General features: G+C 45.5%; 1 protein-coding gene across 1 annotated transcript; it reads right to left on the bottom strand.

The window, feature by feature from the left end:
• Positions 1-2,272: 2,272 nt before the first annotated feature.
• SLC10A1 (solute carrier family 10 member 1) lies at positions 2,273-8,485 on the bottom strand. The gene is made up of 5 exons (XM_060283057.1): positions 8,073-8,485; positions 6,570-6,780; positions 5,417-5,595; positions 3,344-3,540; positions 2,273-2,337 (listed from the first exon to the last, which is right to left on the bottom strand). Exons 1-5 carry the CDS (start codon positions 8,483-8,485, stop codon positions 2,273-2,275), a joined length of 1,065 nt encoding a protein of 354 aa, XP_060139040.1.
• Positions 8,486-25,543: the final 17,058 nt, after the last annotated feature.

Below are 25,543 nucleotides of genomic sequence, written 5' to 3'. Positions count from 1 at the left end.
ATAAGTTGCTGCCCAGCAGTTGCATTTATACCAAAGCGCTGCGTTTCTCAACGGGCAGCTTCCCCCTTTAATCGGCTAGGGTGGGGAGCGAAACAAAATGGCGTCAAAACTGCCTCGTTTTCTGGGTCTGGCGAATTATGCAACCATATCCCTCGCGGTCTCCGTGTTTCAAAGTTTGTCGCTCTGCCCGCTGCCGTGGCTGCTCTTTTTCCCAGGGAAGCCAGGCGCCATTTTGTCGTGCAGCGGGCAACGGGGTGGGGATGCTGTATGGTTCCCATCCCACCGCAAAACCTATTTATTGTTCTATTAAGCGAGCCTTGTTTGCGCTGCTTGTGAGAGGGAACTTGTAGGCGAAAAAAAAGCACGTGTTAAATTCATAGCAAAGGGGTCCTATATTGATGAGGACCCCGCACGGAAGGCTTATTGCCGCTTATTGCCTGTCTAGTACAACAATAAGGATGAAGGGTGTTGCTAGTTTATTGCGTTTATATCCTGCCCTCGCCCCCTCTCCAATTAAAAAAAACCAAAACCCTCAAGGCAGCGTTCCTCGTTCTCCCCTGGTTTTCAACCCCACAACAGTGGCGATCAGGCCAGTGTTTCTTCTCAGCAGGGAGCGTCTTCCACTCAAAAAATGTTGCAAGAAAATATCTCCCTCCATGGAAAAAGTTTGGCTCCAAAACAAGGATTATTTTGAGTTACAGGGCAGGGCTTTTGTACCTGTAACAGAGACATGACAGGCAGACATTCAACAGGTGTGCCGTTCTCAGTGTGGAGGTTGATTGGTGCGGAAATGTTGATTTTTTGCCTGCCAGGCTTTAATTCAAGACACAAGAACCCAGCTTAGTCATGGGGAAGGCCAATCCTATCCCCTGAATCATGCAAATGGTATTAAATATAAGTACGTAGTATCTAACCAAGCCCTATGCAGAGTAGATCCATTGAAATTAATGGACCTAAGTTTGTCATGGCCATTAATTTCGATGGGAGGTATTCAGCGTAGTAGTGTTATGGCAATCGTTCCATTGGTGCAAACATTTCAGCTGTTGAATTTTTGCCTGCCAGGCTTTAGTTCAAGACCAAAAAAACCACCCCCACCTCTGCTGCACACTTTTCAGTGGGTTGGCTCTGCCCCTGCTTAGTCAGGTTTTTTGGGGGTGGTTATGGGAGGAGAAGAAGGGGGAAAGCCCTATTGCACTAGTGGAGGTCCTTGCTTGGCTTCCGCTAGCAAGACCTGTTAGCTGAATCCAGCCCAATGTGCCTACTCTGAGTAGGACTAACCCTGGATACAACCCTATAATAGGAACCCACAAACTAGAACCCGTCATTTGCGGAATTTCACCAAGTAGCATAGGAAGATAGTTTAGGACCATAAATGTGATGTGCTTTAATAAAAGTAGTAGAAGTATTGAAAAATCTTTTTTTTAAAAAAATTCCCAATTATTAGCCATTTGTTAGTAAAATTAAGGACATTTCAACTGGTAAATTACAGCTGTTTGGTAATCTTGTGAAACTGTGAGATATTGAAAAACAGGTGTGTGATAAAGAAAGACTGGATGCGAGTTCGACAATTAGCCCTGGATCATGGTGATCATATGTGTTGATTTTAATGGGACCAACTCTTATTTGAAGCAGGAATAATGGCAACGTAATTAGTGCTGAATCGCTTCAGGATTTGTCTTAGAAAACTAAATCTTGAATAACATTCCTCACTCTTCACGGTCATAGGACTCAGCTAAAGGTAAAGGTAAAGGGACCCCTGACCGTTAGGTCCAGTCGTGACCGACTCTGGGGTTGCGCGCTCATCTCGCATTATTGGCCGAGGGAGCCGGCGTATAGCTTCCAAGTCATGTGGCCAGCATGACAAAGCCGCTTCTGGCAAACCAGAGCAGCACATGGAAACGCCGTTTACCTTCCCGCCATAGCGGTTCCTATTTATCTACTTGCATTTTTTTGATGTGCTTTCGAACTGCTAGGTTGGCAGGAATGACTCAGCTACACAGCTGCAAATAAAATGTTTTAAGTGTGTTATAAGGTGCAATATACAAATTACACACTAGATGGCGACAGTGAACTATGGCAAATTCAATATATTTTTCAAAACTTTTTTAAAAAAGCATTTTCAGTGCGTAGATTCCACCATAATGTTTTGTGCAGGACTGTCACCAGAGTTCAGCAGACCTCAGCCATAGGAGTAATCTGGAGTTCTGACGGAATAGTTGCCCTTTTTGTGTATGTCAGCATTTCATCAGATTATTGCTACTACTTAGGGGCTCTAGTGATTGGGGCTGGTTTCCACTTCAGTGTTGTCCACATTTCTGTAGATCACTTTTGCTGAATCTAAAATGAAAGGTGAAAAAAGAGGGAAGATGCTCCGTTACCTATATCAATTTTTTGGGGGGGGGGTTAGCTTTAGGAAACAACCACTCCTATTAAACTTGTAAATATATTACTTTTGTCTCTTTCTGAGGCATACACAGTTAAGTCTGCCCCATGGAATCCAGAGTAGGTTTATTATTATTAATTTTAAGTATTTATAGTCTCCCTTTAAATAACCGTTTCCCCAATAAAACAGATAAAAATGCAATAATACAATCAAACCAATAAAATCTAAATGCCACAGATAAAATGAATAATCTGGGATACAATTCCACAAAAAAAGGCCTTAGAAAATAAAAGGGTCTTTGCCTGTTGCCAGAATTAATCATCAATTAGCCATTTCGTTCCACATTTGCTGGTTTAGCTAATCTAGAGCCAGATTAACAATGTGGAAAAGTTCAACTGGGAAAGGTGGTTTCCATGTGCTTAACTATATCTACATGCCTATGCATGTAGTCATAACTGAAGTTTACACAAGCTGAATCTCAAAAACCAAACAGCCCTCAATTTTGCAAAATTCCATGGCATTGGAAACAATGTATGTATGGTCAATTGCTGTATCATAAAAATTAACAAAGAGATCACATGCATTGAATAATACAAATGGTGTAGATGATTTTGTTGAAAAAACATCCTTCAATAAAATACTTCACTGATAACTAGGGCTGCCATACATCCAGGATTTCCCAGACATTACTGGGATTTCATAGGTGGAAGTGACGTCCGGGGAGAATTTTGGGATCCAGTTGCCTGGATCTTCGGCAACTTTTGGGGTGCCTTGGTTTTTACTTTTGGAAATATGGCAACTCTACTGATAACCCTGAAGAATGGCAACTACTGAAATCACAGATTGGACTCTGGCAAACTTAACTAAATTGATCTGCCCTGGCAATCTATAGAATAATTGCTGATCTTTAAAGGAAGGAACGGGTGTGTGTCCCCCCCCCTCCCCAAAGATTGTACTTGCCATTTGTTTCTTTTATCTTTTCATAACTCCTGAAGATCACAACCAGGAGAAGGCCCTCTCCTAACTGGAAAATCAGGTACAGAGAAGGGAAGATGAAGAGTGGCCCAATGACTTCAGATGCAAAGGCCATCTTGAGGATGGTTAAACAGAGCTGTACATTCTGGCAACCAGTCTCAAGGCAGACTGTCCGCCTGCACCTGTGCAGGAAACACAGAGCGGTATGTGACTGTTACATGGAACTATAGTTCTGTACAGACCACTCCCAACACATGATCATTAGTTTTCAGAGTTGCTCACACAGTTTCCCCCTATCCCCATTAAAATGCATGAGTAGCATGGGAGCAGTACGCTTGCAGAGTGGCCTTGTGTCCTACATTGCAGAGGGCAGTCCTCTGTTTGAAAGGGTCCTCTGAGGACTGTTTGGTTCAAGTCCAGTTTAATATAAGGAACCCTAAGAAGGGAGACCAGGAGCCTTGAAGCTGCCCATCAGCCAGTTAGCAGTACCTGGTCAGCGGACTGAGCAGGCACACAAGTCATGTATTGTTCTTCTATTTAAATTATCGTACTTCATTCCTGATTCTGTGTGTATACATATAAATTGCAAATATTATGCAAAATTGGCAGCATCTTTTTTTTTTTGTGCAAATCCTTTTTTAAAGCAGTGAATAACTGGCCACCACAGATTCCTGTCCCACCTACTTTAGCACTATGGATAAGTACCCCAGACCTTGAACTTGCCAGCCAGCAGCAGAATGGTGGAAAGAAATGGGTCAATAAAAGAATAGCAATGCTGCTTTAAAGGTGGAGAAAACAGCCTCTGAATATAATTCCCTGTATAGTGAAGTTGTTAATGTTTGATGTTTTATTATGCTTTTATATTTCTTGGAAGCTGTTCAACTGGGGCAACCCAGTCAAACGGGCAGGGTACAAATGATAAAATTACTATTACTATTATTATTAATCAGCTCTGTATGTGTGTATGACACACAATACATAATTTGTCATCTGCTGTAGAGTCTGGTTGATATAAGAAGTAAGGCATTCATTTAGTAGTGGAAGCAAGATGCCTTTCCTCCTGTTCTGAAGGAAACCTGGGAGAAGGTTAGCTGGTGAACATCAGATTCAGCCACAAGATACTAGATCTGGACACCTCCTGAGAAGGTTGATTTGTTTACACAGTTCTTGGAACAGGGCCTTCTCCGAGGATCTTCACGTGCCGGGAGTTAATTAAGAAGAAATCAATTTTTAAGGTAAATCCTATTCCAAACTTAAAGATTGACTCCACTGAATTGTGGAGCTGATGTGCTGCATTTTGAACTAAACAGAGTTTCTAAGGAGTTTGCAAAGGCCTCCCCAATATGGTAGTCAAGCCTGGAGACTGCCAAGGTATGTGTGGTGGTGGTGAGGTCTCCCACGTTCTAGAAGTGTCCACATTTGGCACACCAGTCAAGGTTGGCAAAAGGCACTTGTCCACAGCTGCCTCCAGGAATTCCAGAAGCACCCCCAAGTTGTGCACCTGCTCATTTAAACAAATGTAACCTCATCTAGCCCAGGCCCTGTGTTGGTCTGTGAGACCATTTCCCCCAAGTCACATGCACCTGTCAATCAGTTGATGTCACTGGGTGACATCAGCTCATGGGCAGGGTTTGATCCTGCTGGGTGCTGCTTCACCAGCACATTTCCTGAGTGGTACATGCTGGCAAAGAAGACCCCAGCAGCCATCAGGATTGAATCAACAAACAGATCCCTCTCCCCATCCCACAGGTCAACTTGGACAGGTGGTTGTGACCTATCATGATATCAGATGATTGACAGGCGGGCAGCCTCACACACATGTCTAAGTGGACCTGCAGTGGTAGAGGGTGATAAAGGGCCAAAAATGTTCACCAGTCCTGGTGCAGATATTAAAAGGCGCAGGGAACAAGACACAACTCTGTGATATTTTGATACAACCAAGCAGGCTTCCAATGAAGCAGGGAATTCTACTGGCAGAAGGCGGAGTGACTTTCACTGATCCGCAGTTCAGTACCTGTCTTTAGGCAAAAGGAATTGGGTTTAGTTAAGAGGACGTACTGATCACTGAAGCTGAAGAATGCAGACAGGATATAGCCCAAGGAGAAGCCAATAGCAGGCATCAAAGCTGATGTCCCCAGCAAGCGTGGAGAGAAGATGATCAAGATACTGCGTCCAAAACTGACCACAGTCAGAACAATTATTGGGATAGATAGCACAAGCAGAACAACCATACCTGCCTGAAAAAGGGAGAGAAGTTAAAACTAAAAAACCATTGCATTTAATCCAAAACTGGCATCATCTGTTACATTAATACTGTTCTATGAATTGCAGTTCCCTTGTGCCACATACCTCATAGACTATGGGAGGAAGCTGCTTCACTCATTCAGTCTTGCACAGTGATAAGGCAATTCCTCCATTCCTCACTTTGCCTAATTGACTTTGGCCCCTGACTATACCGTAACTTTCATTGTTCATTCCACTCTCCCAGAGTTGCAGAACAGCTACCCCAGCCAATGGCAGCTACAGGGTTGGACATTTGAATTAAGAAAAAAAATGTGCATTGAACACACCCACCACTGTTGCTCCAATCAAAATTGGAGTCTCCTTTAAAGTGCCTCACTGAATGGCTCCTTTAAAGTTCCAAAAAGGTCAGCAAATGTAAATAGGGCTTTCTCCTCCACCCCCACTGATTTTTTTGTTTTAACGAAAGTAATAGTCAAATGCACTAGAAAGTGTGGGATAGCTATTGCTTGACATTGTTCAACCCCCTTGCAAATAAATCAGTATTAATGCTCAGTAAACAGTAAACAAGTGACCTGCATTTCAAAGCAGGATAATACATCTCATTTTGATACATGCATTATTTGGACATTTTGACCCTGGCAACAGAGACTTCAAACACAAAAAACATTTCAACAGCAGAAAAAAATTAAGAAGCTCAATGCATGAGGATAGGGCAAGTTGAACAAAACAAGGAAATTCAAAATCAAGCATTGCTTACCTTTCACATTTAGCACTGTGGGCTGAACTTTGCATTGAGGCAGCAGGTAATACAAAGAAAAAAGAATTGCAGTGCATAATTTCTTTTTTGGTATATATAAAAAAACCTTTCTATGTGCAGGGCAGAAGAAATAATGGACGATAAAGGACTTTCCCTGCAGCATTTACATACGCGAAGTGAGATCCGAATAGCACTGCAATCCCCACTTACTTTAACAAAGCGGCGAGCACACTGAGGCTTCTTTTCATTCAAGAAGATCCCAATGGCACAGGGGATAAGTGTCATGACCAGGGCGATAACAATTCCTTTGTAAGGCACATTGTCCTGTAGAGTATCCTGGTATAATCCCTTAGCATAGAGGTACAGGAGAAGAGGCATCAGACCAAGTGCCAAGAGTGTCGAGCAGGTTGTCATCACAATGCTGAGACAAAAGAAGAGGAACCCATGGGAAGGTGGTATTCTGAATTTGGAGACATATTTCCTTTTCTGAATGTCTCACATGACCTATTTTTGACCATTTAACGTATAGAATCTGTCTGGTCTCTTGCCCATGCACCCTACACATCCTGAATCCAGACCTGTCCAGACATGAGGTATTTAGCATAAAATCCCAGGTGACTCTTGAACTTTGCAGCAATGATGCTCAAGACACAAGTTTTCAAAGTTCACATATAAATTAGGAACAACATTTTCCTGCTTTGTAAAGCTTTTGGAAGGAGGAGCAAGATATGGGAATGTTGTTATTCACACGGAGCCATAGAGAAAGGCACCATTTTAACTGCAAAATGAATGACATTAGGATCTGAAGGCCGTCTGAACAACTTGAGGTTTAATCCAGACAAGAGAGAGGCACTCCGGGTCAGTTGGAAGGTGGATCGGGGAACAGGGCTTCAACCTGTGTTTGGTTTACAGTCCCCTTGAAGACTTGGGCTCACAGTTTGAATGTACTCCTGGATTCTGCCCTGAATTTGGATGCCCAGGTTTAGTTGGTGGCCAGGAATGCGTTTGTATAGTTATGACTCATGCACCAACTATGCCTGTTCTGTGAGATGTCAGATCTCGCCACGCAGTGATGCATGTCTTAGTTACATCCCAGTTAGACTACTGTAATGCACCCCAGATGGGGCTGCCTTTGAAAAATGTTTGGAAGCTTCAGTTGTCCAGACTGCTATGGCCAGACTGATGGCAGGCTGGTTACAGGGAACATGTCACTCCCCTGTTGAAACAACTGTACTGGCTACTGGTCTGTTTCCGGACACAATTCAAAGTGCTGGTTATGACCTATAAATCTCTCTATGGCTTGGGCCCAAGTTATCTGAAAGATCCTCTTTCCCTTTACACACCTGCCTGGGTGCTAAGGTCCTTGGATGAGCACCTTCTCTGGGTCCCATCAGTGTCAGGAGCATAAGAGAGAGCTTTTTCTATGGCTGTTCCCAGTTTGTGGGATTTCCTCCCAAGAGAGGTTAGACTGGATCCCTCCTTGTTATCTTTCCTTTTAGCTGGAAATGCGAGGGATTGGATCCAGGACACTATATGAGGCATGTGCGTTTTGTCCTCTTGCTGTTCCATAATAGTGATGAATGTGGCTATGTATTGTACAAATGGGGAAATCCCAGCCTTGTATTCAACCCAGTAACAATCTCCCTGTCAAGGCAGCTTTGCCATTAACTGTCTAGTTCTGCCTTCATAAGCACTAACACACATCCTGCTTACCTGAGGTTCATGTCTCCTTTTGCTGCCAGACTCAGGATGTTGGAAAGATTTCCACCGGGGCAACAGCCACAGATGAGTACAGCCAGTGCCTCAGTGGGTTCCAGTTGGAAGAGTTTGCCCAGCGCGAATGCTGTCAGAGGCATGATTCCATACTGAGCCACCACAGCAACAGCTACTTCTTTGGGTTTCCGGAGATAACCCATGATCTTGGAGATCTCCATTGTGCAACCCAGAGATACCATAACAATGAAGATGACAACAATAATGACACCATTCAGGGCAGAGTCAGCCCTTTGACCAAACCCAAATGGAAAAGTGAAATTAGCCAAAGAGGCGTTGGCCAGCTGCCTTGGCCTCCAGTGTTCCAGGTTTCCATAGGAGTTGCTAGTGTCAGCTGGTGGAATCTGAGTCATCATTCTCCCTATGGGGATTGACAAAGGTGTTGAAGAAGGTGATGTTAAAACATTGAAGCCATAATCCTTATTGAGCCTGCTGATCACTCAAGACCACTCTTGTCATTTGTTGAGGATGTATAACACTCTACACATGCACTACAAATACTTGATCAATACCTGTTCAGTTGTCTTGTTTTATGCCGGTTTTGAACGCAGGTTATAGGGTTCAGTCTGGCTCCACCATTGTCCCCCTCCTCCCTCTAATGTTCCTATTTTGAATCATAGGAATGGATAAGGATTTCAGTGATACTGGCAGTGGCATAGTTGAAGTTTGTTTTGCACCCACTATCTTCTGTTGAACCAATGCCTGCTCTATGCCAACTGATCTTGGTCCATTCTTTACATTCCTTCTTATTGAACATTTCTGTAGTGAAACTATTTACTGACTCATTCCCAACAGAATAATAGACATGTGAATGCACACACAAAACGCACACCACAATAAATTAATTTACTAATGATTCCATACACCACTTTGCAGGGCAGTTGCATTTTGCTCCAAGTTTTACTATGAGGTGAAGCTTAAAAGCACCATTCACTTGGGGAGAATTCCTCTTCTGTCTAATACTATTATTGTTTGTTTACCTTTGCTTTCTTACCATAGAAAAGAGAGGAAGGTCAATGATTCACCATGGAGATATAATCCAATCCCAACTGATTCCTTTGGAAATTAGATATCTGATGCTTCCTCCCCTCATTCCATTCTGGATGTGGGAGAAAATAAAGATTTTCACTTCACTGCTTTCTTCTTCTGTTCTGGAACTTCTGTGCCTTATTAGGAGGTTACCCTGCTCCTGTCTTTAAACACACTGGTAAATTATTCATTCTTTCTGTTAAAACTGAATCACTCCAGCAAGCCAATTTTCCAGCCAAATTGCTCTGGGAACTCTGCTGGCAAGAGGAAGGAATGTGGTAAGCTTTTCTCTCTTCCTGGCTTGCCCTATCCTACTGATTTCAAACAATTCTGAATCCACAGAGGGTCAGAAGAAGTTTGGAGGATGGATAACTCTTGCTCAAATTAGGGGAGAGACAAAGACAGCTGAAGCAAGCAGTGTGAACTAGTGGAATGCACTAGTGCATTTTCTTCCCAGACTTTGAGGTCTGTCAGTGGACAACAAGGTTATCTATTCATTTACTAGGTCAATTGCTGGCTAACCGCTCCATCACTCTAACCCAGAGCTACTGTAATTCAAAGTCCTCTGACACAGGGTATAATGTTTTTTTAGAGTTTTAACACTTCAATCATGCATGTTTTCTCAGAAGCGAGTTCCACCGGGTTTAATGGGAATTACTCCAAGGGCTGGCCCTTTAAATACCTAAAGTTATCAACATGGGTGTTGAGCCTGGGAGAGGTAATTTGAGTGCACAGATTTTAATAGGCTCAGGGCTTGTCCATACGGTGCTTGAGCGTGGTTTAGAATTGGTTCCCATTCATATAGTCTGCTCTCAACTACAGTCATACCTTGGTTTAAGTACGCTTCGGTTTGAGTATTTTCAGTTTAAGTACTCTGCGGACCTGTCTGGAACGGATTAATCCACTTTCCATTACTTTCAATGGGAAAGTTCGCTTCAGGTTAAGTACGCTTCAGGTTAAGTACGGACTTACAGAACCAATTACACTCATACTTCAGGTTAAGTACACTTCAGGTTGAGTACTCTGCAGACCCGTCTGGAACGGATTAATCCACTTTCCATTACTTTCAATGGGAAAGTTTGCTTCAGGTTAAGTTCGCTTCAGTTTAAGTACTCCACGGACCATCTGGAACGGATTAATCCACTTTCCATTACTTTCAATGGGAAAGTTTGCTTCAGGTTATGTACAGACTTCTGGAACCAATTGCATACTTAAACGGAGGTACCATTGTATTGCCAGGGCAAGTTGCTCACTTGGAGCTATCTGTGGTGCTGAAACTTCTGATCTTGCCCCATGGATTCTGATGTGAGGCCTGAACCTCTCTCTCTCCTGGCCAGGTTGTATTAAAAGCAGCAGGACATTTCTGTGAGCAATTTGTTCCATTCGTTTCATTGGCACTTAGCGATCATGACCCACTTTATCCAGAGTAGAACAAAAACCACCTTCTTGTACTCCTCCTATCCTGGTATTTGCTTTCCACTACCCAAAATGCCCTTGTGCTTCCATGCCTCTAACATTTCCTGCCTTTTGGATGCAGTTCTGCAATTCCATACAGAGCCTGTGGGATGTCATGGTTGGACTGCTGGATCAGGATGCGGGAAACCAGGATTGAAATCTACATTCAGCTACAAAGCTAGTCAAGTTTGTTAGCCTAACCTTCCTCACAGGGTTGTTGTGAGGATGAAAAGGGGAAGAACCAGCTCCTTCAGCTCCTTAATAATATTATTACTACTATTAAACGGCCTCTGCCAACTAACAGAGACTTTTGTGGCCAAAAGGTCTTGGGCATATTGCAAAAATAAAAAGCCATGTATATCTTGAGATGTATTTCTCTTTTTTGTAGCTACCTAGCCAGGAAGAGTGTTTTCCCATATTGCTGGCAGTTTGACTGAGCCGATGCCGTGATGGGCTGGATCTAGGGTTGCCAGACTCAATAGAGGACAGGACTTCTGTGCCTTTAATTACCCTGCTCTCTTTTGAGTCTGGAAACCTTAAAGAGAAACCAGCAGACCCTTTGTTTAATTTCCAAGCAAAGGGTCTGCTGGTTTCTCTTTAAGGTTTCCAGACTCAAAAGAGAGCAGGGCAATTAAAGGCACAGAAGTCCTGTCCTCTATTGAATCTGGCAACCATAGCTGGATGACATAAAATGAAATCATTGGCTGGGCTAGCTACAGCTTCCTGCACTTATGCTTTCCTTGACTTGTAGTCAATGGGACTCCTCTTTCTCCCCTTGGCAAGTAGCAGGTGTTCATGGAGTGCGGGGGACACAATTCTGATTGGGAATGTGGTGACGCCTCCCCCTCCATCCCAAAGCCCTGATCTGGTTCTGCAACACACATACACCCTGGCTTTTTGTTATTTTAATCAGACACACAAGGCCAAACCATGTGGATAACATCACATGTAATTTGGGCCTGAAATTCTCCATTCGTGATCATAGAATCATAGAATAATAGAGTTGGAAGAGACCACAAGGACCATCCAGTCCAACCCCCTGCCAAGCAGGAAACACCATCAAAGCATTCTTGACATATGGCTGTCAAGCCTCTGCTTAAAGACCTCCAAAGAAGGAGACTCCACCACACTTCTTGGCAGCAAATTCCACTGCCGAACAGCTCTTACTGTCAGGAAGTTCTTCCTAATGTTTAGGTGGAATCTTCTTTCTTGTAGTTTGAATCCATTGCTCCGTGTCCGCTTCTCTGGAGCAGCAGAAAACAACCTTTCACCCTCCTCTATATGACATCCTTTTATATATTTGAACATGGCTATCATATCACCCCTTAAACTTCTCTTCTCCAGGCTAAACATACCCAGCTCCCTAAGCCGTTCCTCATAAGGCATCGTTTCCAAGCCTTTGACCATTTTGGTTGCCCTCTTCTGGACACGTTCCAGCTCGTCAGTATCCTTCTTGAATTGTGGTGCCCAGAACTGCCCTTTTTCTGTCCCCTGTTCGCATTTCACCATCTTCTCCCCTAAGTAACCCCACTGTTTCCTTGTTCTTCCTTTTGCTACGGACATACCCATAAAAGCCCTTTTTGTTGCTTTAAACCTCTCTAGCAAGCCTGAGTTCATTCTGTGCTTTAGCTTTTCTGACTTTGTCTCTACACGTGCTGGCTATTTGTTTGAATTCCTCTCTGGTGATTTCCCCCTTTTCCCATTTTTGGTACATATCCCTTTTAAATCTTAACTCAGTTAAAAATTCTTTAGATAGCCACCCTGGCTTCTTTAGGCACCTTCCATGTTTCCGTCTCATTGGTATTGCCTGAAGTTGTGCTTTTAATATCTCCCTTTTAACAAACTCCCAACCATCATGAACTCCCTTCCCTTTTAGTATTACTGTCCATGGGATTTCACCCAGCGTTTCCCTAAGTTTTCTGAAGTCGGCTTTCTTAAAGTCTAGGATTTGAGTATTAGTATGCTTGGTTGCTCCTTTCCGCTGTATAATAAACTCTAGAAGAGCATGGTCACTCCCACCTAATGATCCTGCCACTTCTACCCCACTAACCAGGTCATCACTATTGGTTAGGACCAGATCTAAAATGGCTGATCCTCTTGTTGCTTCTCCCACTTTCTGGACAATGAAATTGTCTGCAAGGCAAGTGAGGAATCTGTTCAACCTTATGCTCTTGGCTGAGTTTGACATCCAACAAATATCAGGATAGTTGAAATCCCCCATTACTACTATCTCACTTCCTTTTGAATGCTTGGCCACCAGTTCCAGGAAGGCATCATCTGTGTCCTCAGTTTGGCTTGGGGATCTATAGTAAACTCCCACAATGAGATCACTGTTATTTTTCTCTCCCTTAATTTTGACCCAGATACACTCAACTTGGCTTTGAAGATTTAAATCCTGGATCTCTTCACAGGCATACACATCCCTGACATATAACGCTACTCCTCCTCCTTTCCTGTTTGGTCTATTTCTCTGAAATAGATTGTATCCCTCTATTACTACATTCCAGTCATGAGACTCATCCCACCAGGTTTCAGTGATGCCTACCGGTATTATGTCGTATTTAGTTTGCTGTACCAAGAGCTCAAGTTCATCTCGTTTATTTCCCATGCTCTGTGCATTAGTATACAGACATTGAAGACCATTGATCATTACCACATGTCTCTTATTTAAGGATATTTTCCTCCTGCCACTACCGGTAGGTCTGTGTGCTGTTTGCTCCATTTGGTCCTTGACATTTGGATGATCATCTTCAGCATTTGGTAGGCTCCTACCTTCAGGACCACTGTCTCCCTCCCCCACATAAGTCAGTTTAAAGCCCTCCTGATGAGGTTTTTGAGTTTCATGGCAAAAACATTCCTTCCAACCCTTGTGAGGTGCAGCCCATCACTTGCCAGAAGTCCGTCTTCAAGAAACTGCAGACCGTGATCTAAGAATCCAAACCGTTCCTGTTTGCACCATTTGCGAAGCCAGTTGTTCACTTCCCCTATTTTTCCCTCTCTCTCCCTGGGCCATGATGTTCAACTGGGAGGACAGATGAGATGACAATTTGTGCATTTAATTGCTTCAACTTCCTGCCCAGAGCCTCATAATTACTTTTGATCTTCTGGAGGCTATGGCTTGCAGTGTCATTGGTTCCCACGTGATAATCAACTTGGATGGCTTCCGAATACTGTGAAAGAAAGGGGGATTTCTCTTGCCGGGGGAATTGACAGATTTTGTAGTAATACCAAACTCTACAAAGTGTGAAACTCTTTCTGAAAGTTGTATGGTTTTGAAATTAACACCATGAGTTCAGAGTCCATTTTTGCTTTATCAGATTCAATTCAGCTGTGACAATAGCACAAACTCCAATTGAGTGGCATGTAAAGACCACCAGATGGCAGTGTGGGACTTCTTTTTCCACATTATTTTATCTTCAGTTCAGGCAAATTACCAGCCTTTTCATTTGTGGATACATATCGTGAAGCTGAGGCTCCAATACTTTGGCCACCTCATGAGAAGAGAAGACTCCCTGGAAAAGACCCTGATGTTGGGAAAGATGGAGGGCACAAGGAGAAGGGGACGACAGAGGATGAGATGGTTGGACAGTGTTCTCGAAGCTACGAACATGAGTTTGACCAAACTGCGGGAGGCAGTGGAAGACAGGAGTGCCTGGTGTGCTCTGGTCCATGGTGTCACGAAGAGTCGGACACGACTAAACGACTAAACAACAAAATCTTTAAATAAATTATTGCTTTGTAGCAAGGAACATAGAATTGATCTTTATAATCTAAAACCAGTTTCAATGTTGGGAAAGTGATGCATGAAGAACAACAGCAGCGCTTTATAGGGAAAAAGCCATTTGGATGTTCAAAGCACGCTATCCTCACATTGATCCTTACAATGACCCTCTGGAAGAGGCTAGTATTAGCTCTGTACATCTGTCCCTCTAACAGGGGCAGTTTGGCTCCACTGGTGCATCCATGCAGCCCCAACATCACTGCTGCCCTGCCCTACCTCAAGTTAGGCTTTCTTTGCATTCAGTGACAGGCAGGTCCAGTTCTGACAGAGGACGTCAAAATGGAAAACAGAGCTCAAGTCTTTCCTTTCGATTGTGCTTCTTGGCAATTGGCATCTGGTCTGATAGCATACCTGCCAAGTTCCTACTTGAAAAATAAGGGACCGGATCGGAAGTAGCAGACCGGAAGTAGCGCTGCTGCCATTTTGGAACTGGGCGGAGCATGCTCAGAAGTGACTTTTGATGCTGCTTTGCCCAGTTCCAAAATGGCCGCCACGCCAGAATAAACCGGGGAAAAACAAAAAAAATCCATTTTTTCCCGGCTGGGAACAGCTGGAAAAACGGGGGTTTCCCGGGGAATACGGGAGACTTGGCAGCTATGTCTGATAGGCAGCCCAGAGCTATGAAGGAGAGGGAGAAAAGGTAAACACCAACTGAAAGCAACCAAATGCTCAGCATTTGAGAGGCATGCATTGAAGTAGGAGCTAGGGGCCTCACATACATCATGAGAAAGGGGGGGGGGACACAAAGGCACAGATTTGCATAAAGGTTGCATATGCTTAATGTATATATATCCAAGCAAATTGAGGAATAATCAAGTAATTTGAGTGGGCATATGACACAGGACAGCTCATCATAGTGAGGAAGGCTTTGACCAGGTGACCTGTGTGGCAGCTTGGTCTACTGCCCAGGTGTTAACTATTGATGGGCAACTGCAAGCTGCCCCCCCCCCGCTCTCTCCTTTCTTATGGTTAAGAGATGAAGCTACCTTTGATCCATCTAGCTCAGTGTTGTCATCACTGATTGAGAACAGCTCTCCACTGTTTTAGGGAAAGAGTCTTGCCTGGAGATGCCGGGAATTGAACTTGGGACCTTTCGCATGCAGTCTTTAAACTGGACTTGGATCAGACAGCCTTTCCAACAGAAAGGCAGTCATCTCGAAGCAGGACACACAATCGCCCTAGCAAGAATTGTTGGAAGCATCCCGGATAATCCAGTCTATGCATTCCCACCCCACCCCCAACTTTCTCTGCTCCCCCCAAATAAGAGGTTGTGGGGATTTGTGTGTGGTGGTTGTGTGTGTTGAAGTTGTCTTGTTTTAATTACACCTAGAAGGCTGCCATTGTTAGAAATATGCTTTAATTCCCATCTGCTTGTTCTGATGGCAAACAAGGGGCAGCCTAGAACAAAGGAAGCCATTATCTGTCCAAGGGGGCGCTCCAGGAAGTTTCACTGTAAACAGAACTAACAAGATTAGTGTAAATGGGGGACAAGGTGGTGGCAGCACATTCTGTCAGCTGCAGTGATCAATAAGAAGTCCAGACCATTTAGGACCTTGCGAGTGAAATTATAGCATGATTACATTTGTAAAGGGCTTTTATCCTTATGTTAATTAGAAGAATGCTTACAAGAAGATTTACAAACTGTACAGTCTTCAGAAATATATCGGCTTCTTGTAGGAGTCAAATGCCTTGACATAATCTGAGGTTTGGGTCAGATAATGTTGTACACAAACTCAAGGCTAGTAAATAGATATATATATATATTTTAAAATTAAATTTCTTGAAAATAGTTTCTGATCAACTCCTCAGCCTGCGAGGTGGGAGAGAAATGCCCCCCCCCCCCCGAGCACCCATGACTATTGATGAAATTATAGCCGGTTTCAGAAAGGCAGAGAATGCACATGCAGGGATGGGATTTTTCAGAACCAGAAAAGGAATGGAAGAAATAAGATGTAGCTGCACCTGCGTGATTAATATTTGCAGGCAGTGTTTGACATTTCCATTTGGAGGGCACAAAGTGAGAGCCCTCTTAGCTCCCTCCTGAAGCTGGCTGTCAGTTTTTGCACATGCACTCGGGAGATATGGGCAGCAATTTCCTGTCCAGATTCTAACACCCTGTGGATTGAGTTTCTTTGCGCCTGACTGAGGACCTTTCTGCACCTTACATGATTTAGGTGTTGGGTAGTGGGGCAAGTCAATGTTTCCTGTTATTTCCTTGTGTTTGAACCTTGCACACTTTTTCTCGTAGAAGAGCAATTTTAAGATGTTGGAAAGAATTACCTAAGTAACACTGGCTAGCCAATTAGTCCAGCAATTATCCATTTGCTACCATTAGTAAGAGGATTTTTTGCTTCCTATCACACTATAGATTAATAGAGTTTCTTCTTTCCTGCTGTCGCCAACAGAGATTCTTTTAGTTTTCAAACCACTGCCTCCCCACCCCCACCACCCTGTGTCCTTGCCTGAGCCCAGGGAGGTTGGTTTGTTCTTGATGCTGAGGACACTCCCTATGATTGTTTCACAAGATCAACCTTAATACCGAGGCATCACAAGCATGTATCTGTTCCAACACAGCCTGAATAGCACCATGAGGGACAGGTGTCAAATCATTGCAACATTCCTCCTTCTTATTTATTTGGTTTCTTGAGCTCAGCAACAATGTGGCTCAATGTTGCTGCAATGAACATGATGTCAGGGTTGAGACAGACGAGGAGGAGTGGTGGCTAGCCCCCACAGAGGCAAGCCCCCACACATGAGTGACTACAAACATTTGGTGTTTGCCATTAAATCTAGTGCAGGGGTGTGTGTGCAGGGTGTGTGTGTGCAGGGGGGGGGGGGGGGAAAGGCACATAAGGAGATATTGGAATGGCTGAGGTGCATGTCCTTCACACTTCTATCTTGAAGCGTGCAGGATCCGTTCGCTACTTCCCTTGTTTTCCATGGCAACTGTGTTTCCAAGGCTGGCAAAGATCTTCAAAATCATACCCGAGTCTAGCGTTGGAACGTTCCCAACATTTTTTAATGCAGTCAAAACAAACTGAAAGTCCACCACAACACTACGGCATGCTTTGCCTAAGCAGCAGTAATTTGCTTCATTCCATCTAGGACTAAAAACATATAATTCCCCCAATTGCTATTTTGAGAAGGGTGGACAGCAAGCTTTATCCATTATCCTCCCAAGATAATTGCTCTCAAACCCTAATGCCCTTCTGTTTCTGCAAGAAACACAAGCTTCTCTGCATCTCGTTCCCCCCTCCTCCTGTTCTCACTTTCTGATGGCCTCCTGCCCTTTCCTGCCTCCCTTCTGAACAAAGAACTCCTCCTGCTTCTCTTCCTCCCCATTCAGCTTCCTCAGCATTCCCTAACCAGCACAAGATGTCAGTCAGGCTTTACTGCAAGAGTTTCTCTTGAGGAGGCCTTATATCCACAATGTTCTAGGAAGGATCTCTTTTTGTACTTTACTCTGACCTTACTCTCACTCAGTTAAAAAAACCCCTACCCTTTCAGGGGAAACTTGCTCCTCTTCACCCACTCACAGTTGGAATTTCCAATAATGCCTGGGGATATATCATAGCTGCCAAGTTTTCCCTTTTCTCGCGAGGAAGCCTATTCAGCATAAGGGAAAATCCCTTTAAAAAAGGGATAACTTGGCAGCTATGGATATATGCAGATTTAGGGTTGTATCCAGGAAGTTTGTCTCATTAGTGCAAGGACTTTCCTCCTATGCAATGGGACTTCCAGCCCCTCTTCATTCCACTTGCACCTTCCATCTATTCTGGAGGGTTGGGGGGAAACCCAGAATAGATTTTGGGGAGGGGAGTAATGTAACAGGTGCCCTTGTTGTATACAACCCTTAGACATGAAGAGTGTTCTGTCAATAAATCACCATATATGTTTAAACTAGGGTCGAGCGCACACCATAGCTTTAAATCGCATATCTACTACCACCCTGAAAGAATCCTGGAATCCACATGGAGCTGCCAATTCTCAGCACCTTTAACAAACTACAGTTCTCAGGTTTCTTGGAGGGTAAAAATGTGCTTTAAAGATAGAAGGGTACATATCCTATATCTGGTCTTCCTTGAGCATTTGTTCTCACTTATCTGTGGGGCAGGAATAGGACAACGAGCAATCATCCCGATTTCCTTGAAAGCTTTTCTACGCCTCCGTTTTAATCATTCATTCACCCCACACTTTTCAGTGCATTTCGCTGACCCTCTCGGAACTGCAAAAGTATGTTTGTTTTAAAGTGGATTTGTTGTGCTAGGGCAACAGAACACTGTAAATCTGAAATTCCAGCTTGAATCCCTTCTGCAAATCACACCAGTCTGGAGGCACCCAAAAGTAATCATGAATGAGAAATGAACAGCGGCTCAATAGTTGACGGACCCTGTGTGACAGGCAGGGAAGAGAAGATCTCCTCAGGTGGGAGGATGGGAAAAGCAAGGGAAATTCTCAGGTGAGAGCTGGGAGGGTTCACCTTTCTCTGTGTGGGACAATGTAAGGTTTAGAGGACTTTGTATTCTTTTCTCTTGCTTTCTCATGTTTTTGATTAGATTAGTTGGTTTTTTATTGTAACGTATTATGAAATGTATAAATAATAAAATTTATTTTAAATATATATATATTAACAAACCAACAGAAGAGGGAATTGCAAGCTACAGCTGCTGAATTATTAAGGTAACCTCTTTTGCATCTACCTACCCGAGTCACAAGCTACACAAGCCCTTGCTAACTAAATACTTCTCATGACGCAATTCATAATTCATATACCCAAAATGTGCAACGTAGCAGCGGCATTGATGAAAAATGCAATAGCAAAAGTCAAAAACAAGGGGGTGTTTATACAACAGGATACAAGGTACACTGTGGTACGGATTGTTCTCTTTGGAGCTTAAAGGGTACATACACAGAGGAACAAAGCCAGACTGCATTTTGTACTAAGATAAAACATTATTATTTTTTGCAAGGGAGTCCTGCAGGTGCTGCTAGCCTGGTGATCCAGGTGGCATGCCAGCAGTTCAGGATGAAATTCACCAGGTGTCCTATAATACCCAGGCACAATGGGATACCAATTTAATTACTTTAGCACAGTTCAAAGCAGAACAGAGCCACTTATTCTCACACTTGCGCAGAGTATTTTAATGGGTGCGCTGACCAGGGCATGGGTGAGAGACACAGTGGATGATTTAAAAGTTTTCCTTTCCTTGTTAAAAGAAATCATGTGGTGAACTTTAGGCTCCACACACACACTGCAACGCCCCACTGAGCCACTTCTTACCCTCTACAGCTGGAGGGCAGGGGCTATAATGTGCCAGGAAATAGGTGTGGAGGTATGAGGGTAAAAAAAGTGATAGGAAAAAGGATCCAGCTGGGTTTCTATCACTTTCACTTAATCAGTATTCCTTCTGACTTTTTCTGCATCTCCCCAGAAACCCCAAATGCCTCTTGCCTCTCATTGTGGTAATTCAAATATTCCAAATTATCTGAAGCATTTCTGACGTTATCTCCCAACTGTCTTTTATGCATAAATCCACATTGATTATGATGAATAGAATTCTGTAGAATCCTTTTTAATTTTTCTGACAAAATCATTGTAAATAACTTACAGTCATTATTCAATAATGAAACCAGTCGGTAATTCTTTGCTATAATCAAATCTTGATCTTCTCTAGCTTCTCTCCATCTATATGGTATTTTACCACTATGTAAGATAGTGGAGTTTTTTGTTTTTGTTTTTTTAAATTATTAAAGATTTTCCTTGTTTGCAAAAGCACATGCATATGTAAAATGCTGTTCCTCGTCCGTTGTAAGGATTGTAAAAGTTTTGCCTTCAAAAGGTTTGTAATAGGATGTCGATACCCTATCTGGGCCCTAGACACAAGCCTTTCAAGGCGGCACAGGGCAGAGAAAGTTATGCAGCCTCTACTTAGGTGGAATAGCTTCAATACCCAATCCAGCGCTTGCAGAGCATGGGAGAGGAGGAAAAAATGCACAGTCACAAAATACAAAAAAAACTGGGCAAACAACAGACACACCTCCAGCATCTCTGGAAGCGCTGCTGTAGCCTAACTATCAGGGATCCTGTTGGTGACAAGGCTGCCATACAAATGCAGACACCAAGAGACTCAAACTGCGGTGGCTGAACTGGGTGTATGACATATGCCCATCAAGTAACTTCATCCCCAACCAGCAGAAATGCAGAGAACTAAGCAATAGTTGCAGTCAATGGAGTCAGTCACAGAGTTTGTTGGTTGATATTTCCTTGTGCGCCTCCCATCTCTCAGTGGTAACAGCTCTAAGGATGCATGGCACATGGGGCAGAGAGAGATAGCCACTTGCTGAATGCCCTGTAATCTGTGATATGTTCTCCCCGTTTGGGGTTTATATTTACACAGTCATGTGCCGTAATGGAGTGCTGAGTCGTCAAACAGTGCTGTGTCATGGTGCCAGAGGCAGAGGCGGAGCTAGCTGCTCTGGCACCTGGAGCAGCGCACATGCTGTGCAGCCAGGGGTGGGGGGAGCGTCCCAGGAGGGGTGCCACGGCAATGTCACCCCCCTCAAGGATGACACCCGGGGTGGGCCACACCCACCGCACCCCCTTCCTTCGCCAGTGGGCAGAAGTCTCATCTTCACAGGGATAGCAGCTGCTTTTAAATTTTTTTAAAATTCCTCCTGTGAAGCTAGTAGGAGGGGCCTCTTTTGCTGGTGTAACAGTCCACTGTTGATGGGGCATGGCCATGGATTGGAGTACAGGATATGACTCTGCCCTGTTTCTGCTATTCCACTCTTCTGTGTATCTTTGCCAGTTGAACAGCTAGGCTGGTGGTGTGATCCACAAGCCTGTCTGGAGTATTCTGCTGGCATGTCAGCCGTAGCGGCGGTGTATCTGGCAATTCAACAGCATAGTGCCCCAAACCTATAACCTTTCAGCTGGCAGATCTCAAGTTTAGAATTGCACCTTAAGTGAAGATTAACCCTGAGCCAACACAGATGAGCTAATTGTGTGACTGTTCCCCATGCATTCATTGCTAGAAAACTGGGCGCCTCTTTACTATCTCAAGGTGCATCTCCCAAGTCCTATCATATTTGACCTGCTAGAGATAAGAGTGCAACTATTCAGGAACTGAAGGGGATGAGCTATTCAGTGGGTTAGAGTGCTTGTCCAAAATTATGGCAACCTGGTTTGAGTTTCCTGTTATTAAAGCTGGAGCAAATCATTATTCTTCATATTACCCAGGGAAACCTGTGGCTCTCTGAATCCTAGCCTCCTCCCACACCAGGCTGCTTGACCTGTGGTCCCTTTGGACATGTGGAAGTACTCTGAGCTGTGTTTACCATCCCAGTGCCCCTTGCCCCTTGGAGGTAAGAAAGAGCTATCACCCCTCCATTGCTTGAAAGGGAAACAAAGGCACCAAATGTCTAACTGTCTCTTCTTCTATTTCCTTTTTCCAAATGGTGCATCATACAAGCCTGGCTCTAATTGTTACAGTTCAGATTTCTTTTTTAAAAATAAAAATGGTGTATCCTAGTAGGAGCAAGTGTGTGTGTGTGTGAATGCCATTTGATTATGTTTTTATGTTTGTATGATATCCGAACAGGAAAGCTGGAAGGTATCCTGTATGAGTGGGGTGTCATTTTCAGGTCAACCTGATGAACTAGCTCATATATTGTGCCAACTGAAATGCAACTTTGTATTATACATGACAATCTTGCATCCCTCCTTGTGACTCTAGGCTAGGGCAGACTAGAAGTACAGTCATGCAAAAACAATTGCTATCCCTTGGTCACAATGAACTTCTCATGTAGTGTGAAATATACTCGGAGTCAAGAGTGAATTTCATGCTCTTTATTCAGCTCATAGTCATCAAGGAGGAGAAGAGAAGACGAATGGCTCTTTCCCCAAAACCATCTGCTTATATACATTATTTACACAATGGGCCTTGCGTGATTGGCTACTTCAGGGCTACACCTGTGGGCCAATTATATTGTGGATTGACTTTTGCCTGCAGCCTGATTGGCTGCTCCTACAGGCCAATCAGGTAGCAGATTCACTTCTGCCAGCCGCCTGATTGGCTGCTCCAGCAGGCCAATCAGGTTGAGGATTCACTTCCACCTGGAGTTGGATTGGGTAGCTCCCGCTGATTCTGAATCCTATTGTTCTAGGATTCAGCTCAGTACATAACACCCCTCCCCTCTAAGTTCCAGTCCTGCCCGGGAAGTTGCATTCGTAGTCCCCAAGGTCTGCTGGCCGCCTCCGTGTGCGTTGTGGCCTGGGGTGTTCCTTGGTCAGGGGTTCTGGTTCTGGCTCGTGTTCCGAGGCTGCTGGCTGTGCCGGGGCTGTCTGGTCTGGCGCCACTGAACCACTAGGTTGTAGCTCTGGTTCCGGTGTCCTTCCAGCCTCGGGGCGCCCCTCTGTGCCTACTGCTTCTGCTTCCTCTGCCCACCCCTCTCGCTCTACAGGCCTCACTGCCCTGCTGTCCCCTTGGGACCCCTCTGTCCCGCTCTCCTCCCGGGTTCCTCCTGGGAATCGTCGCCGTATCTGGTCGCAGTGGCGGCGCCAACATTGCCCCCCTTCCGTTAGTACCTCGTACGACACGGGACCGGTCACCTTGGTGACTGTGGCGGGTACCCATGCTGGGCCTGCCCCAAAATTCTTTGCATACACTGGGTCCTGGGCCACAAATGTCCGGGGGTTCCTGCCTTTCCCCACCACTACCTCATCCTGAGCTCTGTCGGGGTGAAGTCGGTCCAGTCTAGTTGCAAGGCGCCGGCCCATTAGTAATTCAGCTGGGCTCCGGCCCGTCGTTGTGCTTGGGGTGCTGTGCTGTGCTAGAAGAAATGCGGCAAGGCGGTATTCCCAGTCCCCTTGTGTCATGCGGCGGAGGCTGTCCTTGGTGGTCCGCACCATGCGCTCTGCTTGGCCATTGGTGGCAGGGTGGAATGGTGCTGAGCGGATGTGGCGGATGGTGTTCTGCGCTGTGAAGGTCTGGAACTCCTCTGACGTGAATGCGGTTCCATTGTCCGAGACGAGGGTGTCAGGGAGCCCGTGGGTCGCAAACAGCTTACGTAGTACCCGGATGGCTGCCGCCGTAGAAGTGGATGGTACCAGTGCGACCTCCAGCCATTTGGTGTAGGAATCCACCACTATGAAGAATGTTTTTCCCTGGAAGGGGCCAGCGAAGTCCACGTGCAAGCGTGACCATGGATGTCGGGCGGACTCCCAGGGCTGGACTGGGGCCCTTGGGGGATCCGGGCGGGATTCTTGGCAGGTCTGGCAGTGTTGGACCCAGGCCTCTATCTCTCTGTCAATCCCCGGCCACCACACATAACTCCTGGCAAGGGCCTTCATCCTCACTACCCCTGGGTGTGTCTCGTGTAGGGCTGTGAGGACCCTTTTGCGGAGGGGCTGGGGAACAACAACCCTGCTTCCCCATAACAGGCACCCCTTGTGGGCCGACAGTTCATGTTTGCGGTTTGTGTAGCCAGCGAATTCTGGCCCGGGGCTGCTGCTGGGCCATCCTCGCCACACCCAGTCCAGGACCCGGGAGATGACCCTATCTTTTGTGGAATGGTGCGCAACTTCTTGTGCCTGAATGGGTCGGTCGGGAAGCAGCTCCAGGGTCATAACCTCTTGCGCAGGTGCTGGGTCGGGGCCTGTTTCTGGTAGTGGTAGCCTGCTGAGGGCGTCTGTGTGGCCCATCGCCTTCCCAGGGCGGTGGATTAGTGCATACTGGTAGCCGGCAAGGAAAATTGACCACCTGAGGACACGTGGAGACAACACTTGGGGGGTCTGCTTCTCAGGGGCAAACAGGCCAAGCAACGGCTTGTGGTCAGTCACTATGGAAAAGGGCCGCCCGTACAAGAAATCATGGAATTTTTTTACGCCCTTCACGATTGCCAGACCCTCCTTGTCAATCTGTGAGTAGTTTCGTTCGGCTGCAGCAAGCGTCTGGGAGAAGTATGCCACCGGCACCTCTCTTCCATCCGGGAGTTGGTGTCCCAGGACAGCGCCGATGCCATAGGGAGAGGCGTCGCATGCCAGCACCACTGGCAGCCTCTCGTCGAAGTGTGCTAAGACCGAGTTCGAGACGAGCAAGTCCTTGACTGCCTGGAATGCGGCCCTTTGTCGCTGGCCCCACACCCAAGGGGCCCTTTTATCTAGGAGTCTGTGTAGGGGCTCCGCTACCGCTGCCTTATGGGGAAGGAAGGCATGGTAAAAGTTCAATAGTCCCAAGAATGACTGAAGTTCGGGCTTGCTCTTGGGCGCTGGGGCCTCACAAATGGCCCGTACCTTGTCACCGGTTGGATGGACCCCTTCTGCGTCCACCTTAAATCCCAGAAAGTCCACCTGCGGCACTCCCAGTAAACACTTTTCCCGCTTCACCTTGAGGCCCGCCGTCTGGAAACGGTGCAGGACGGAGCGGAGGCGGTCCTCAAATTCCTCTGGTGTGGGCCCGGCGATCAGTACATCATCGAAGAAGGGGGTGACACCAGGAATCCCTTTAAGGAGAGAGTCCATTAGATTCTGGAATATGCCTGGTGCCACGCTAACGCCAAATTGCAGCCGCTTTACTCTGAATGCCCCTCTGTGCGTCACAATCGTCTGAGCCTCTGCTGTGGCTTCGTCCACAGGCAACTGTTGATACGCTTGGGCCAAGTCCAGTTTGCCAAAGATTTTTGACCCAGCCAGGGTGGCGAGGACATGGCTGACCACTGGCACTGGGTATGCATGGGCCGTGAGAGCCTTGTTTATGGTGCATTTGTAGTCTGCACAGATGCGGACCGAACCGTTAGGCTTGACGGGTGTGACAATTGGAGTTTCCCAGGGGGCGTTGGGCACCGGCTCCAGCACTCCTTGCTCCACGAGCCGGTCCAATTCCTCGTCTATGCGGGGTTTCAGGGCAAACGGGACCCGGCGGGCCTTGTGCCTGATGGGTCGTACAGCGGGGTCTAGCTGTAGGGCAATGGGGGGTCCTGTATATCGTCCCAATGCCCCATCGAAAACCCCTGGAAACTCTTTGCATATGGCGTCCACGTCCACTTGTAAGCTAGTGCGGTTCACCCCGGTAACGGCTAGCCCCAGAGGTCCAAACCATGCCAGTCCCAGTAAGCTAACGTAGGGGCCCTTAACTACCAGCAAGTC

The sequence above is a fragment of the Zootoca vivipara genome, chromosome 1 (genome assembly GCF_963506605.1).
Source record: "Zootoca vivipara chromosome 1, rZooViv1.1, whole genome shotgun sequence".
In the NCBI taxonomy this organism is placed as follows: domain Eukaryota; kingdom Metazoa; phylum Chordata; class Lepidosauria; order Squamata; family Lacertidae; genus Zootoca; species Zootoca vivipara.
Note: the sequence above shows the minus strand (reverse complement) of the source record. Positions and strands in the feature narration are given on the sequence as shown.

Excerpts from the sequence above, each read along its gene's own strand:
- SLC10A1 (XM_060283057.1), bottom strand. The coding sequence starts at position 8,485 with ATGACTCAGATTCCACCAGCTGACACTAGCAACTCCTATGGAAACCTG. Across the intron at positions 5,596-6,569 it reads GTGCTCGCCGCTTTGTTAAA|GCAGGTATGGTTGTTCTGCT; the intron begins GTAAGTGGGGAT and ends TCCCTTTTTCAG. Across the intron at positions 3,541-5,416 it reads TTCTTCAGCTTCAGTGATCA|GTGCAGGCGGACAGTCTGCC; the intron begins GTACGTCCTCTT and ends TTTCCTGCACAG.